This window comes from Pelophylax lessonae (assembly GCF_965119305.1).
Source record: "Pelophylax lessonae genome assembly, chromosome: 6".
Classification (NCBI taxonomy): Eukaryota; Metazoa; Chordata; class Amphibia; order Anura; family Ranidae; genus Pelophylax; species Pelophylax lessonae.
The window spans coordinates 244,652,115-244,669,142 of NC_138773.1; the positions used below are offsets into that span (position 1 = coordinate 244,652,115).

General features: G+C 44.9%; 1 protein-coding gene across 2 annotated transcripts in view; it reads right to left on the minus strand.

Annotated features, from left to right (window-relative positions):
* MTX2 (metaxin 2) overlaps window positions 1-15,773 on the minus strand; it is a 130,396-nt gene extending 114,623 nt beyond the window's left edge. The window contains exon 1 of one of the 2 annotated variants that reach the window (XM_082262274.1): window positions 15,646-15,770. In XM_082262274.1, coding sequence (XP_082118400.1) covers window positions 15,646-15,685 — 40 coding nt within the window. In that variant the 5' untranslated portion in view covers window positions 15,686-15,770. Of the gene's footprint in view, window positions 1-15,645 lie in introns of both variants that reach the window. The other variant, XM_082262275.1, reaches the window with a different exon arrangement.
* Window positions 15,774-17,028: the final 1,255 nt, after the last annotated feature.

The following is a 17,028-nucleotide window of genomic DNA, read 5'->3' on the forward strand; positions in this document are numbered from 1 at the left end:
AGCCATGATGGTTCTTCAGTCCTGTATATTACTTCCTGAGTAAAATAGCTATACAAGTACTCTGTACAGCAGGGGTAATTAATTAGAATTCAAGGAGGTCCGGTCGCTAAAATTTTCTTTGGGCCGAGGTCCGAATCTGAAGTCTGTGCTATGACTCAGAAAGATGGGCAAAACAAAACGTGTCCATCAGCGTTGCTCTTAACATAAAATATGCCCATTTGAGTGCCCCTTAACATAAAATGTGTCCATCAGCATGACCCTTAGCATAAAATTTGCCCATCAGCGTGACCCTTAACATAAAATAAGGGGCACGCTGATGGGCACATTTTATGTTAGGGGGCACTCTGATGGGCACATTTTATGTTAGGGGGCACGCTGATGGGCACATTTTATGTTAGGGTGCACACTGATGGGCACATTTTGTAAGGGGGCACACTGATGGGCAAAACAAAACGTGTCCATTAGTGTTGCTCTTAACATAAAATATGCCCATTAGAGTGCCCCTTAACATAAAATGTGCCCATCAGAGTGCCCCCTAGCATAAAATTTGCCCATCGGCGTGACCCTTAGCATAAAATTTGCCCATCAGCGTGCCCCCTAGCATAAAATGTGCCCATCGGCGTGACCCTTAGCATAAAATTTGCCCATCAGCATGCCCCCAGCATAAAATGTGCCCATCGGCGTGACCCTTAGCATAAAATTTGCCCATCAGCGTGCCCCTTAACATAAAATATGCCCATCAGCGTGACCCTTAACATAAAATAAGGGGAACGCTGATTGTCACATTTTATGTTAGGGGGCACTCTGATGGCCACATTTTATGTTAGGGGGCACTTTGATGGGCACATTTTATGTTAGGGGGCATTCTGATGGGCACATTTTATGTTAGGGGGCACTTTGATGGGCAAATTTTATGTTAGGGGGCACTTTGATGGGCACATTTTATGTTAGGGGGCATTCTAATGGGACCATTTTATGTTAAGGGGCACGCTGATGGGCAAAACAAAACGTGTCTATCAGTGTTGCTCTTAACATTAAATATGCCCATTAGAGTGTCCCTTAACATAAAATATGCCCATTAGAGTGCCCTTTAACATAAAATATGCCCATTAGAGTGCCCTTTAACATAAAATATGCCCATTAGAGTGCCCCTTAACATAAAATGTGCCCATCAGCGTGACCCTTAACATAAAATAAGGCGCAAGCTGATGGGTACATTTTATCTTAGGGGGCACTCTAATAGGCATATTTTATTTTATGGGGCACTCTAATGGACACAAATGTGTGCTCCTTAACAAAATATGCCCATCAGTCTGCATTTTATAAAACTGTGCCCCACATACCTTTGGGAGCGAAAAATGTGGGAGCCAGGAGCAGCGAACATCAGGGGGGCAGGGCGTGCATGTGATGTCCCGCGGCTAGGCTGAGTGTGAGAGTCAGGAGCCGCAGTTAGGAGCAGGGGGGCGGGGCACGCACGTGACGTCACGCCCCAACTCGCGGCTGGCTGGGAGGGAGCCGAAGAAAGAAGCAGGGGGCGGGGCGCACACACGGAATGTCACCGGTTGCTGGGACACCCGCGGTCCCAGCAAACCAATGATTACTTACGGTGGCGGCCTGACGGGTCCGGGCGGAAGCCTCGTGCGGGCCGCTCCTGGACCGCGGGCCGCCATTTAGTGACGGCTGCTGTACAGTCTCCATGCACTGCTGTAATACCTAGGCATGTACATCATTGAAGAAAGCCCTCTACCTTCCTCTTGGCAAGCCCTTGTTTGCAGCAGTGTAGTGTTAAATTCTTTGAAACCCTTGCCAGCTCTCTACTAATCAGTAGATTGCCGGTTTATAGAAACGTAAGGTTTATTCACACCATAGTACAGGCGCTGTCAAGTCTCCAAACAGCTAAATATCCCAAGAGCTCACTCTATCGGGAATAGTAGGCACGCTGCTCTCTTCAGATGGGGAAACTCCAAAGACTGAAAATACAACAGAAAGGAGGCGCAAGAACCTAGTGTGGTGGTTCTCAACTCCTGTTCTCAGTACCACTAACAGGCCAGGTTTTAAGGTATTACCTTGGGGAGATGCAGACTAGAATACTGCAATCATTGAACAGCAAATGATATCACCTGTGATGTATTCCAGTTATCTTGCAAACCTGGCCTGTTAGTAGGTCCTGAGGACAGGAGTTGAGAGCCACCAACCTAGTGCATTACCATTGAACACCTTCTAAAAATGTATTGAATGCTAAAAACATTCTCACAGACATGAAGAGTAAAATCGCATTAAAAAAAATCCACCTCATGTAGTAAAGGACATGTTCCTATGTTAGGACCTCTGATACATTTTGGGAGGCCTGAGCTCTGAGGAAGAGAACATGCCTCCCGAAACGGTCCTACCATAGGGACATGTCCTTTTCCACATGAGGTGAATTTGTTTTATGCGATTTACACTGCATGTTTGTGAGTATGTTTTTGGCATTCAATACATTTTTAGGTGTCCAAGGGTAATGTACTAGGTGCTGCGCCTCCTTTCTTTTGTATTTTCATGCGTTGTCAAGTGTTTAATGTGAAAGTGGCAGCATGCATTTTTAAATTGTGCTGTACCGCAATGTGTTTTAGCAGTCATTGCAGTCCATTTTTTTTTTTTTTTGGACTTCAATAGTTTTACCATATGTTGCAGTAAATTGCGATGAATAAAAATGCAATCTGTCCTATTTCAGTGCATGAACCAAACCATAGGATATAAAACATTTTGTATAGTCCATGCATTGCCCATCATAGTTGGTGTGAATGGGCCCTAAGTGCCGGTTCACACTTATGCGATGCGGGAAGGCTGCGAATTCGCAGCCTGTTCCCGCATCACAAACGCACCCCTGGCAGTTCACACTGCCATATGCAATACGCTGGGGGTGTCAATGTAATCTTAACGACACCCCCAGTTTGATCGCATATCGCAGTGCGATCTTGCAGTTCGCACAGGATCGGATCGCACAAGTGTGAACCGCTGTGCGATCCAATCCGGATGCGGCTGCAAAAAAGGGTCCTGTGCGTCTTTGCTGCGGGTGCGGTGCGAATTTAGCCATACAAAGTGTATGGCTAAACTCGCACCGCACAGCCGATCGCATGTAATGAAGGAGCAGTGCGCTCCGACATTACATGCGATCGCCGCAGCCGCATCAGTGTGAACCGTCTCTAAGTGTCGGGTCCCACTTATGCGATGCGGGAAGGCTGCGAATTCGCAGCCTGTTCCCGCATCGCAAACGCACCCTTGGCAGTTCACACTGCCATATGCAATACGCAGGGGGTGTCAATGAAATGTTAACGACACCCCCAGTTTGATCGCATATCGCAGTGCGATCTTGCAGTTCGCACAGGATCGGATCGCACAAGTGTGAACCGCTGTGCGATCCAATCCGGATGCGGCTGCAAAAAAGGGTCCTGTGCGTCTTTGCTGCGGGTGCGGTGCGAATTTAGCCATACAAAGTGTATGGCTAAACTCGCACCGCACAGCCGATCGCATGTAATGAAGGAGCAGTGCGCTCCGACATTACATGCGATCGCCGCAGCCGCATCAGTGTGAACCGTCTCTAAGTGTCGGGTCCCACTTATGCGATGCGGGAAGGCTGCGAATTCGCAGCCTGTTCCCGCATCGCAAACGCACCCTTGGCAGTTCACACTGCCATATGCAATACGCAGGGGGTGTCAATGAAATGTTAACGACACCCCCAGTTTGATCGCATATCGCAGTGCGATCTTTACAGTTAGCATCGGATCGCACAAGTGTGAACCACTGTGCGATCTGATCCTGATGCGGCTGAAAAAAAGGGTCCTGTGCGACTTTGGCGCGGGTGCAATGCGAATTTAGCCATACAAAGGTATGGCTAAATTCGCACCGCACAGCCGATCGCATGTAATGAAGGAGCAGTGCGCTCCGAAATTACATGCGATCGCCGCAGCCGCAAGAGTGTGAACCGGCACTTAAGTTAAATACGTTTACATTTACGGCCAACAAGATTACAACCCTCCCACCAATATGCATGCAAATTTTGTCAGTCAGTCACATTTGCATATTACACGAGGACTACCCGCCATGCTCTCCTGGGCTGACAGCAGTGGTGTATTTAGGTTTTATGCTGCCCTAGGCAAGACTAAAATTGGGCGCCCCCCCCTTCTATGTAAATTTGCCCCACTCCTTTTTTAACAGATGTGACTCCCTCTAAAATTGAAGGACAACAAGTCCCAGCATGAACCCCTGATATTTCACGAGAGGGGGGGGGTGAAAGGGGGTGGGAGAGAGAGATGGGGGAGGGAGAGAGAGGCCAATAGAGTCTCAGGTGGAGGGGGGCAGCTTTTTTGCTGCCCCCCTGCAAAGTGCCGCCCTAGGCCTGGGCCTTGTTGGCCTAGGCCAAAATACAGCACTGGCTGACAGTAGCAAAGAGAGACCCAGGAATCCCCAGAGAATACAGCTCTGCCACACACTTCCATAGTCAGGTAACACAGACTGGTGCTCTGTAAGGCATGCATGAATAAAGCCGAGAAGCACAGTTATAAAATGTCTCTTCCATTAGTCATGATCAATAATGGAAGTAATACCTAAGTTGGTAATTATATGCTGCCTGAACATCAGCCCATTCCACCCACCTTCATGAAAAGGGCAGATCAATTTTACAAGGGATACCAAAAATCAATGGGCTAAAAGATTTGGATACTAAGGGTCAAATCATCCAAATAGATGGCAATGATGACCCACTGGTTCGGTGTAAAAATGAACACAGTTCAGAGATGTTTTGTGGTCGGATTATTTGAAGATCTGTCAAGGTTTCTCAACACAAGACAGAAATACAAAGCTGCTTTGTAAGGAATGAAAAACCCCTAAGGATAATATTTGTTTTTCCAAGATGGAGACAATTCATCATATTGATAGTAATATACATGTTCCTGGATATTTAACAGATAGAAAATTCATTATATACTTCACCCGAGTAAATAGGAGACGTTTTCTAATAACTTGCAGCCTGTACTGCCTTTTTGGTCTTATTAAATTGATTCACAAGACAAAGAAAATTAGTCTTAAGCAATTTTAATAGAAGTTTCAAAGTAAGGATGTTTGTTAGATATATTGATGATTAAGTGTGAGCCTGCCAACCGGGAGGGGGAAAAGAAAATCTACAGCAATTTTACAGCAGAATCTATTACATCTTGATGTTTTTCTAATTAATCAGAAAAAGAATTGGGCTGCTTATAAAATAAACATCAGAAAAGAAGTAACCATATAAATAAGACAGAAGGTACACATGTTAATCCTGTGTCATTTCTATTTTCCAACTTGCAGCGCAGAAAGACAACAGCTGAAATCTAATGGGTTACTATGGGCAGCTTGCTCACGGCGTTCAGGAAAGGTTAGGTGTAGTAGAGGATTTAAAGGGAACGGTCGTCACAATACCTTTCAGATGGAGGCAGCCATTGTCTGACTCACAAGCTGCATGCTACTTCCAAGGCACCGTAGATCCAGTTCAGCATCACTGGGAGGAAGATGGAATGAGCTTGCAGCTTGTAGATCAGAGTACGGTAGCTTCCAGCAGACAGATGTTAAATAATGAGATTTCTTTTTTTTTATTATTTAAATTAAAGTGAAAACAGGACAGCAGCTGTGCTATCTTCAATGTACTAAGCCTGGAGTATGAAGGTGCCAGCTGCCGCAAACTGTCGAAAAAAAACTGACAGGTATTTTTTTTTTTATTTCTCTGTTTGCTGCCAAGTTTAGGAGATTTTTCCTTACTTCCTGTCTAGCTGACAATGTCGTTCCCAAAACAGGAAGCGGAGGAAATCTCTTACAGAGACACAGCGGCAATAGAAACTAGTGCTTTATTGTCACCTAAAGCCGACCTTGACCCTCCCGAGGAAGGTCCCACCTCTCCACCCGTCCTCCCTTCCTCTGCCAGAATAGAGCTTTTTTTTTTTTTTTTTTTTTTTAAAGTCGGCCCGTCTCCCCATGCATGTCAATCGCCTTAGGCGAATGACACACATACTGCCCGCTGTGCCTCCCGGGATATATATGTCACATATCCCAGGGGGTATAGCCTTTCAATGAAGAACAGGAGGAGGGGACAGGCCTATCAGGACGTCATCGAGAGGCCCGTCTGTTGAACCCAGATGAGCCGGAGAGCCATTTGATGACGTCAGAGAGAACATGGAAGAACGCGTGGGACGGAGCTGTGGCAGAGCATGAGATGATCTCAGCGGGTCAACGCTGGATCCATTGGATGGGTGAGTATCTGAATTGTGCAGATACCACAATCAGGTAAACGGAGCAAAAAAATAAATAAAATGGGGAGGAGGCCAGATTTTCTCTTTAAGATTTTGCCTCATTTCTTGCCACAGTGATAATGTTGCCACCAAAACAGGAAGAGGAATCTCTCAGGGGCATAAAAAAAAAAAAAAAAAAAAAAAGAGACAGGGGTTATATATCTGTTTACTATTCTACTAAAAAACATTGGTTAAAATTGAAGTCCAGTCAAAATCTAACTAAGGCTAAACCTATTCCCAGCCCCATTCTAAAGCCTAGTACACACGCAACGATTATCGGCCGACCGTACGTTCGTCTTTTGTCCAGAGTGGTGTTTTGTTGGTTGGAATGTGCCTAGACTGCACACGAATTTTCTCGGCCAACAAAATTCTACTTCAGAAGAGATGTCATGTGTTGGTTTGCTTTCTTTGTGTTCTTTCTTCTCTGAGCATGCCCAGACTTGCTCATTAGATTTTTCCCTGTGGAAATCTGTACTGACTGGACGAAAATCAGCCGTGTTTTGACGGCGGACAAAAATTTTATAGTCTAAACACCAAATTTTTTTCAGCCGAAAAGTCGGAGTCGGTTGTCGGAAACATCATACTAACAAGCCGAAAATCGGCAGATCGGTCGTCGGACGAAAATTCCCTGCCAATTTTCGACGCGTGTGTACGAGGCTTTAGACTATCCTATCTACCCTGTGAAAACAAAAAAGTGCTTACCTATTCTGTAGCCACTGTGGTTTAGTCACATGATCTCTCCAGCGGCGGCTTCAATGTGGAGGAGAGATTGCCGGCAACAGCTGCAAATAGTCTTAGAAGGGGGGTAGGAGTAGGTTTAGCCTTAGTTAGAATTTGACTGAAATTCCACTTTAAAGCAGAACTTCACCCAAAACAAGAAGTTACGCTTTTCCACTCCCCAATTTTGTAAAAAAAAAATTTGGGGAGGGGGGAGCGGATACCTATTTTTGAAAGGCACCGCTCCCATTTTCACTTGGATCAGCTAAGCAATCAAAGCAGAAGTTCAGCCCCCCTCCCTTTTGCCCACAGCCATTTGGGACATGTCACAGGAACATTCATAAAGTGCATATGCGCAGTTGGAACCCGCAAGGAGTCACAGCCAACTTCCCAAAGCAAACATGCCGGCACCAGTTACCCGAGGAACCAGCCCAGGTGAGGACCATGCTGGATCCCTGGACAGTTGAGTGTCCTTTTATTAAAAGTCGGCAACTACAGTATTTGTAGCTGCTGGCTTTTATTTTATGTTTTTTTTTGGGGGGGGGGGGGGGTACTGAAGGAATACCCTTTAGAAAAAAAAAAAAAAAAACTTAATGCAGCAGGTCAATCGGTGAACTAATACTAATAAGGAAACATTACAACTGTGCTAAGTCTATGCACAAGCTTAAAGCCCAACACCACAGGGAAACTTTAAAAAGCAACTTTTCCAATAATGCTATTTACACCATGGCGATCTGAGCCAGAAGTGGAAGTGGGTACCTGTCAAAATCACGTACCCCCCCCCCCCCCCTGCAAAAAAAGTGCCAAATGTGGTGGCAAACAAGAGGAGCTTCCCCATTTGAGTGGAGCTCCGCTTTAAGGAACATAAGAAAACACATTATTTAATCAAATTTAAGTCATTTGGAGGATCAGGATACTGACAACTAAAGGGATTTAACTAGCTGGGTATTCCGTTGCACATTGAAATTGCCAGAATGAAAACTAGAGGCAGTCAGTAGGCAGACTGTGTTCCCTAAACTTTTTAAGGTTGACTGAATAGGATAAGTGCACATCTACATATTGAGCAGCTAACCACAGCAGCTGGGAGAATCCAATATGGCCAAAAGACCCCCCATTCCCATTAGAGATTGGTTAGGGCCCTGTGTTAGAATGGTTTGTCCACACATATAGAACAACCATTGTTCAGCCTGTCCAGATAATCATACAGTGTCTAAAAGCACCATTAATGAGGTTTTGGTGGGGGCTCCAAAAGCCCGATGATGATTTCGGAGGTGGGCATTTTATTCCTCAAGCATAAATTTCTGTTTTGCCGTGTGTAGTGCTGTGAGAAATTTTCCTGAGATGATTAACTACCGCACGGGCTCTTGCAAAATATCAATAGCAAGAAAGCAGAACGCACAGTCGAGAACTCAATGGCTCCAGAAACCCATATCTCATTAAAATTATGAAACCGTGCAGCCAGAAAGAACACAATTAGAAGTGTTTTGATTGGCTGACTTGCTAGCCTGGACATGCCAAGGAGTTTCATAGCAGAGAGACTTAACGGACTGATTCACTGCTCCCGTTTCATTACTCCAAATCTCAATTTCCTCAGCTGATTCCCAAACTGCTTGAGACTTCGAGACCAAGGCAAGGTGGTTAACTCCTTACAAGAAAACATAACAGATGTTTAATATTTACAAAACCAATACTGTACTCATGAGACAAAATACTGTGCACAAATGGAATAGTGTATTATGATCAGCCAAAAAATGTTTTATTGGACTACTGATAAGCAACTAAAATTCTTTCTGGCAAGAGTTCTCCCTTCCACATAGTGCTAAAGTGTGCTACTCAAAAAACAAGCACTAAACAAAAAAAGCAGCATACTATTCCACTATGAAACACATATGGCAATATGGATATGTGTGTAAAAAAAAAAAATTACAATTAGGGAACAAAGCTACATGTAACAAAACAAATACTAAAGTCATTTTTTTATTTTGGATAGAGTAATGGAGAGTTATAACCCCTGTAAGGTTAATTTTTGCCATATTTGTTCCATTGGAGAGATTTCCCTTCACTTCCTGTCCCATAGCCAAACAGGAAGTGATTGAAAATCCCTGCAAATTAAAGGAATCTCTTGGGGACACCAAATCACCAAAATTAGTGTCCCCATTGGAAGACTTTTTTTCCTTTACTTTCACTTTCAACACACAGACAGCAATAAAAACTGACAGGTGTTCTAATCCATCTCCCCTCTATCCAAAACTAAAAAATAAAGCTTTGCCTTTATTTTATTTTAAAGAATGATATTAAAGAGAAATACAGCCAAATCAGAATGAACTGAACTCCTGTGACCCGTTTTCAGCAGACAGCGGGCTGAAGTCCGCTGTCAGCTGACATCACACAGCCGGTCCAGGCTTGGGCAAGATCGCAACAATGGGGTCAGGATCCACCCAGATGCATTGACAGTTACCAGCTCTCTGCTGGGGGAGCAAAGGTAAAATTGTAAAGTCTCCCCGGCCTGGATGTGACGTCAGCTTCCGGGAGAGGAAGCAGGCGGTGCGTCTGTACAGGCCAGGGGCTGTGATAGGATAGGTACAGACGCACCGCCCGCTTCCTCTCCCGGTGTCTTGTCGAATAGTGTCCTTCGTCGGATAGTGCCCCCGACGGACTGCGCATGCTCCATAAGTGACGTCACTCCAGCTGATTTCTCCGATCAGCTGGGGTTGGCACGTGCGCAGTCCGTCTGGGGCACTATCCGACGAGAGACAGAGCGGGAAGAATCTAATGTCAGATTCTAACTCGCTCTGTACGATCAGTACTCATATGGGACACATTAAAGGGGCACTCTGGAATACTACGATCAGTACTAATATGGGACACATTAAAGGGGCACTCTGGAATACTAAAGGGGCACACCGACTGCAATAATAAAGGGGCACTCTGAATGCAATAAGGGGCACTCTGACCGTGGGTCATAAAGGAGCTATGTGACTGGGACACTGATGTAAAGGGGGACTCTGATAGGGAAGCACTAGATGTAAAGGAGCACTCTAATGGGGACACGGATGTAAAGGAGGACTCTGACAGGGACACACTGGATGTAAAGGAGGACTCTAACAGGGACACTGGATGTAAAGGGGGACTCTGATGGGTCACTGATGTAAAGGGGGACTCTGATGGGTCACTGATGTAAAGGGAGACTCTGATGGGTCACTGATGTAAAGGGAGACTCTGACTGTAAAGGGAGACTCTGACTGGGACACTGATATAAAGGGGGACTCCGATAGGGAAGCACTGGATGTAAAGGCTCTACTATGCTTTCTTCAGCAAGACAGTCTACAAGCACTTTATAAAGTTGCACTTTTGACACTATATCTGATGTCTGCAGTCATTTTTTAAGTGCATTGAAAAAAAAAAAAAAGAAAATCGAATCGAAACTCGAATTTTTCTTTAAAAATCGAAGATTTTTTTTTTTTAGGCAAAATCGCCCAGCCCTACTCTCCACAATATTAAGTTGTGTCCTTGTCCACCCACTCCAGGTCATCATCAACATCCCCCCCACAACATCAAGTTGCGTCCGTGCTCACTCCTTCCATGTCATCATCAACATCCCCTCCACAATATCAAGTTGCATCCTTGTCCACCCCTTTCACAACATCTTTAACATACTCACCACAATATCAAGTGGTGTCCTTGTCCACCCATTCCACATCATCATCAACATCCCCCCCAACAACATCAAGTTGTGTCCTTGTCCACCCCCGCCATTACATCATTAATAGCTTCTCCACAACATCAAGTTTCATCCTTGTCCACCCCTAACTTGTAAGCAACATAAAAAGGCTTAGGCTCCAAGGGGTTAAAGAAATGTAATAAAAAAAATAACGTAATGTGTAAAGAAATAAAAAAAAAAAAAAAAAAATTCCCATTAATATTAGGGTCTTTTTTTTTTGGCACTCACCGATACCTATTGCAACTTTTTTGTTTACACTTCCGACGTCAGTAATGGTACAAAGCACTGAAAGGTTATTTTACAAACAAAGTATTTTTTTTGTTTTTTTTTTTTTAATTTTGCACTTTTTCAATGTGAAAAGTGTAAGGCCTCTTTCACACGGAGCGGACCGTATTTCAATCCGCTCCAGCACTTTTTTTTTTTTTTTTTTTACGGACACGGATGACACTTGTGTCATCCGGTCCTTATGTCCGCATATCATCCCATCCGTTTGCGGATGATATACGGACATAATGCATGTCTATGGGATTGCGGATGTCAGCGGATGACACCGCTGACATCCGATTTTGCGTCCTTTCCGTTTTTTAAACGGAAGAAAAATAGGGTTCTGTTCCCTTCCAAAAAACGGAACAGAACTGAAAGGACACAAATCAGAGGTCAGTGGATGGTCATCCACTGACATCCGCAATCCCATTGACAAGCAATATGTCTGTATATCACCCGCAAACGGATGGGATGATATACGGACATACGGAACGTCAGTGTGAAAGAGGCCTTAATATAAGTTAAAGGTGTAAGTCCCGGTTCACACTAAGGCGACCTGTGAGGCGACCGGGTCGCCTCACAGGTCGCCGTAGGTCGCCTCCCATAGGGAAGCTGCGGACCCATTCTAATAGGAGCGACACAAGTCGCTCCGACTTAGAAAAAGGGTCCGGAGCTTCTTTGGGGCGACCAGGAGGCGACCGCCATAGACTTCAATGTTATGAAGTCCGTGGCGGCCGCTCCGAGGTCACGGCGCGCTGCTCGCACCGCGACCTCCGAGGTCGCGGTGCGAAGTAGCGTCGCCCCTATGTGAACGTAGCCTAAAAATCTCTCTTTCAGTGCTGAGCAATGTTATTGATAAACATTGCTGGTTGCTTTTTATTTCTTTTTTGACAGCTGTGAGCAGGGAACTGCTCTGCATTTGTTACATGAATCATAAAAATGCTGGATTATGATCATTTGGGGGGGGGGGGTTAATCGAGATCTTTTAACGAATAATCGTGCAGCTCTACCACAGATCAATGTTCAAAATTGAAGCACAGGGAAAAAGTCCTGAAAAAAGGAAGCAAACGCAGCTCATATCTGGCTGTAAGCTGTAATATAAAACATTTCTGATTTTAGATTTAGATACAGTTTAATCTGAGGTATTCCCCAGCAGCTATAATTCACAGAGCACCTTACAGGGTCAGTAGGTATTTCCTTAAAGTGTTTGTAACCCTAAGGCCTCATGCACAGAGGGTGTTAGAAAAAAGGAGCTTCAAAGCCACTACCAACGCCAGGAAAAGGCAGCTGTAAAAATGTGTTTTTAGCTTTTTCCATTGGCGTTAATGCTACGTTAGCTTTTAGCAGCGTTTCTCTGCCTCTTTTCAAAATCAATAGTATCAATAGTATATGAGCCATCTTTGATCCGACTTTCAGCCCATTGATTTGAATAGAAGTCGCCTCCAAGTCGGATAATGATAATACGACTTGTGGTGCGACTTGTGCTCTGATTATCTTGAAGGGTAACTCCAAAAATGGCGTGGGGTCCCCACTAAGTTCCATATCAGGCCCCTTGAGTTTGGTATGGAAATTGAAAGAGAACCCCACTCCAAAATGGAAAAAAAAAAACAGCGTGGGGTCCCCCCCCCCAAAATTCATACCAGACCCTTATCTGAGCAATACTCTTATCTGGGCGAGCGCCCCCCCCCCCTTCTGGACCATAATAGGCTACATGACCTCAAAATGGGGGGGGTGGGTGCTTTGGGACAAGGTGGGAACTCTGAACCCCCCACCCCAAAGCACCTTGCCCTCATACGGTGGTTGTGGGGGTCTGCGGGCAGGGATCTTAGAAACTGGCAACAAGGGGTCTCCATGGCTATATAAGAAGCCGCAAAGAGCAGGGCTGGCATAATCACAGGACACAGGGTCGGAGGAGGACCGGGTTGGCAGTAGAGAAGACATGAGGCACAGAAGACCAGAGGAAGAACACTGGAGTGAGAAGACCTGAGGGAGAAGATCGGAGGAAGATTTTTAATAAAGGACTTCTCAAAACCGTCTCTTGTCATTACTTACACTACACTGCCTTTTTTGGGGTCAATGGGTAGAGGTACAATGTGCCACTAAACGCATTCACATGGGGGAGGGGGTCAGGATCCGGAGGCCCCCTTCTTAAAAGGGGGCTTACAGATTCTGATAAGCCCCCTACCTGCAGACTCCCACAACCACCACCCAGGGTTAAGGGGGAGAGGCCCTTGTCCCATCATCATGAGGACAAGGTGCTTTGGGGTGGGGGTTGCAGAGCTGCTTTTTTTTCCATTTTGAGATGGAGTTCCCTTTCAAGATCCTCAGAGCACAAGTCGAACCACAAGTCAGATCATCATGATCCAACTTCAATTCAAATCAATGGGCTCTCATAGGGAACCATTCATTTTAACCACTTAAAGCAAACTGACGTAGGCCTACGTCAGCTGACTTTAAGTGGTTGTACCGGGATGATGCCTCTAGCTAACATGTTGGGTATCTATTTACTCGGTGTGACATCATTTTTCACAATATACAAAAAAAAAAAAAAAATGGGCTAACTTTACTGTTTCGTTTTTTTAAAATGCAGTGAAATGTGATTTTTCGTAATTTTCCCAAAGAAATGGCGTTTGAAAGACCGCTGTGCATATACCGCGTGACAAACAATTTTGCAATGACCGCCATTTTATTCTCCATAGTCGTTGCTAAAAAAAATATATATAATGTTTGTGGGTTCTAAGTAGTTTTCTAGCAAAAAATACTGATTTTAACTTGTAAACAAAAAGTGTCAAAAATAGGCTCAGTCTTAAAGTGGTTAACATGGCAAAAAAAAAAAAAAAAAAAAACGCTTGATGCGGCTTAACGCTGTGTGCGGCGTTAAGCTGCATTTAGCAGCATCAGACTTTTTTACTCTGTTCTGTAGTAAGACAGAGTTCAGTAGTAGGTAATGCAAAGTGTAAGGGTCAGGAGTAACATGGAGTTCAGAGGTCTGTAGTAGGTAAGACAGAGTTCAGTAGTAGGTAATGAACAGTGCAAGGATCAGGAGTAGCATGGAGTTCAGGGGTCTGTAGTAAGACAGAGTTCAGTAGTAGGTAATGCACAGTGTAAGGGTCAGGAGTAACATGGCGTTCAGGGGTCTGTAGTAGGCAAGACAGAGTTCAGTAGTAGGTAATGCACAGTGCAAGGGTCAGGAGTAACATGGAGTTCAGAAGTCTGTAGCAAGACAGAGTACAGCAGTAGGTAATGCACAGTGCAATGGTCAGGGGCAGAGATGAGTTTTGGCGTGTTCGAGTTTGTACGAGCTCGATCCCACTAGGAAGCCGACACTGCACTCCGCAAATCACAGGCAGTGAGACATTTCCTGATCCACAGCTGCACAGATTGGGAAATGTCTCACTGCCTGTGATTAGTGGAGTGCAGTGTCAACCTCTTGGCGGGATCAGGCACGTACGAACTCAAACACGCCCAAACTCATCTCTAGTCAGGAGTAACATGGAGTTCAGAGGTATGTAGTAGGTAGTCGGGAGTGATTACCTGTCAATACTAGGTACCCACTACAAAAAAAAGTATGTTCCAAATATAGAAGAGGAGAGGAAGAGTGTAACTTCCATTTTTCAATGCCACTTTCACCAAACTGAGAGCTTTCAGAGTTTGTGTGACATCTGCTGTCCTATTGGATCTCCCTCCCATCTCCTGGATGGATAACAAAGCCTCACATTCATTCTGTGATCCTGATATTACACACTGCTATGCACTCGGATGATAGACATCGGATGAGGTCAGGCCAAGGAGGGAGAGCGATTGATGTCAGGTGACCTCTGACTCTCCAGGTGAAGTCAAGCAATGAGGAAAACAATAATTTTATTTTTACTTAACCAGTTGCCGCCCGCCCACAGTACATTTACTGTGAGTGGATGGCACGGACAGGCTGGGTCACATACATGTACATCATCCAGCCTGGGCCACACATCAATGTGCCGCAGCCGCTTCTGCAGTCATAATGAATTGCAGCTCCCGGTACCCAGCCGCTCTGCTCGGCCTGGGGATCATGTGATCGCTAAGTGATCACAATGTCAAAAAGGCTGCTATGAAAGAATGTCATTCATAACAGTTGTGCTTCTTATACAGTGATGCTGTGATTGGCCCACAGGTAACACATAGTACCTGGACCAATCAAAGCACCCTGTATCATGTGATTAGCTGTAGCCAATCACAGATCACTTGTAATAACAGCCGTTATAAATATAACCCATTCATGACAGTTCAAAACATTGCTGTTACAGAGATCTTCATTTTTTTTTTTGTTTTTATTATAAAATAAAAACCCCAGTGGTGATCACATACACCAAAAGAAAGCTCTATTTGTGTGAATAAAATGATGTAAATATAATTTGTGTACAGGGTAGCATGACTGAGCACTTGTCAGTTAAAGTAGCACAGTGAATAGCAAAAAATGTCCTGGTCATGAAGGGGGGTAAAACCTTCTGGAGCCCAAGTGGTTAAACACAATTATAATAAGTTGAGAGTGAGAATTCCCATTGTGGAGCTGTGTACAGAATATATAGAAGAAGGCGGCCTGTGCTCCTGTGTGATCACTCCTGTGTCCCGAGCTGCACACCTGTCCATCAGACAGATCACCGTTACCTGCTATCTGCGACACAAAGGCATCGGTAACCAGAGACATGGCTTGTCTGGAATTCCTCCGCTCCACATGCAAGGTTAAGGTCACAAAAACAGGAAGTGTGTGTGCGGGTGACAGACCAGCCGGGGACTACTTCCGTCCGTATCCGTGGAAACGACAACACGAACAGCTACATGTGTGCTTCATGTCAATAAAGATTATTGAGAAAAAAAAAAATAAGAAGCTGTTCTTCCCAGCAAAGAGTTTTAGGAGTCATGTGATAGGAAACGTGTACTCGCACGGAGAGCGGGACCGCCATCTTTGTTTATGGCAAAATAGTTTTTGTTTACAATAAAACTGTAGATTGTGACGCAACTGACAACGATTTATTACCTGAAATGTTGGAATATAGTATTCCAGAACTGAAGAAGTTACACTTGCTGTTCCAGAGAAATATTTAAATGTGCTATTTTTAATGATGCAAATAGAGCTGACTACTTGTGAGGGTTGATGGGGCTCATTCACAAAACTTAGTATTTTCTCTGTTTACAACAAAAACAAAATGCCAACTAGATACCAGAGGATTCTATTGGCCACCTCACACTTTATCCTCTTCAAAGACTTTCCATATTTCACCCCCATCCAGAGCACACAGATATGAAATCAGCCTTACACACTATGGCCTTATGCACACAGACGCTTAGCAGCTCCTATATGCTGAGGTACAAAAGTTTTCTGACAAGAGTTTTCACATTTGGAGATAAGCATTGTATGCACATGCGGGAGTAAATGCTGATGGAGAAGCCATCAGCATTTACCTGAGCATGGATGTGTACAGCTGTTCACTTGTATTGGCAGTGATAGGCGGCATGTGCAACTTTCCAGGCATCAGAAAGCGCCATAGATTTTACGCCCCAGCACTAGGGTTGCTACTGGTCCAGGATTCACCCTGACGTTCCGGGTTTTGAATCATGTGTCCGGGTTTCAGACTGCCTGAAACCTGGACACATTATTCAGAATGGACTGCGATTCCCCAAGTAACTGAGTACCACAATCGCCAAATACATAGGTGTGTACACAGGCCCCAACCCATACATGGACAGGAGAAGAGAAAGGGCTCATTCTGTTCCTTCTCCTCCCACCCTTAGTCCTCTGTCTGCCCACCCACACTCAAATTCCTGGCATTTTGTGCCTCACGAAAAGGAAGGGTGTGCTGGAAATTTAAAGCTCAGATACATTGTGGATGAAAGGTGTCGATGCCTAAACCTTCATGCTCGGGTGAGGGAGCTCACCATCCAATGTTAGTGACTTAAGTCTCCCCCCCCCTCCCTTCTCTCTCCTGCCTCTGAGCGAGTGAGTACACTAAGGTAAGGGGGACTCAGATGTAAGGGGTGCCCTGTGGACTC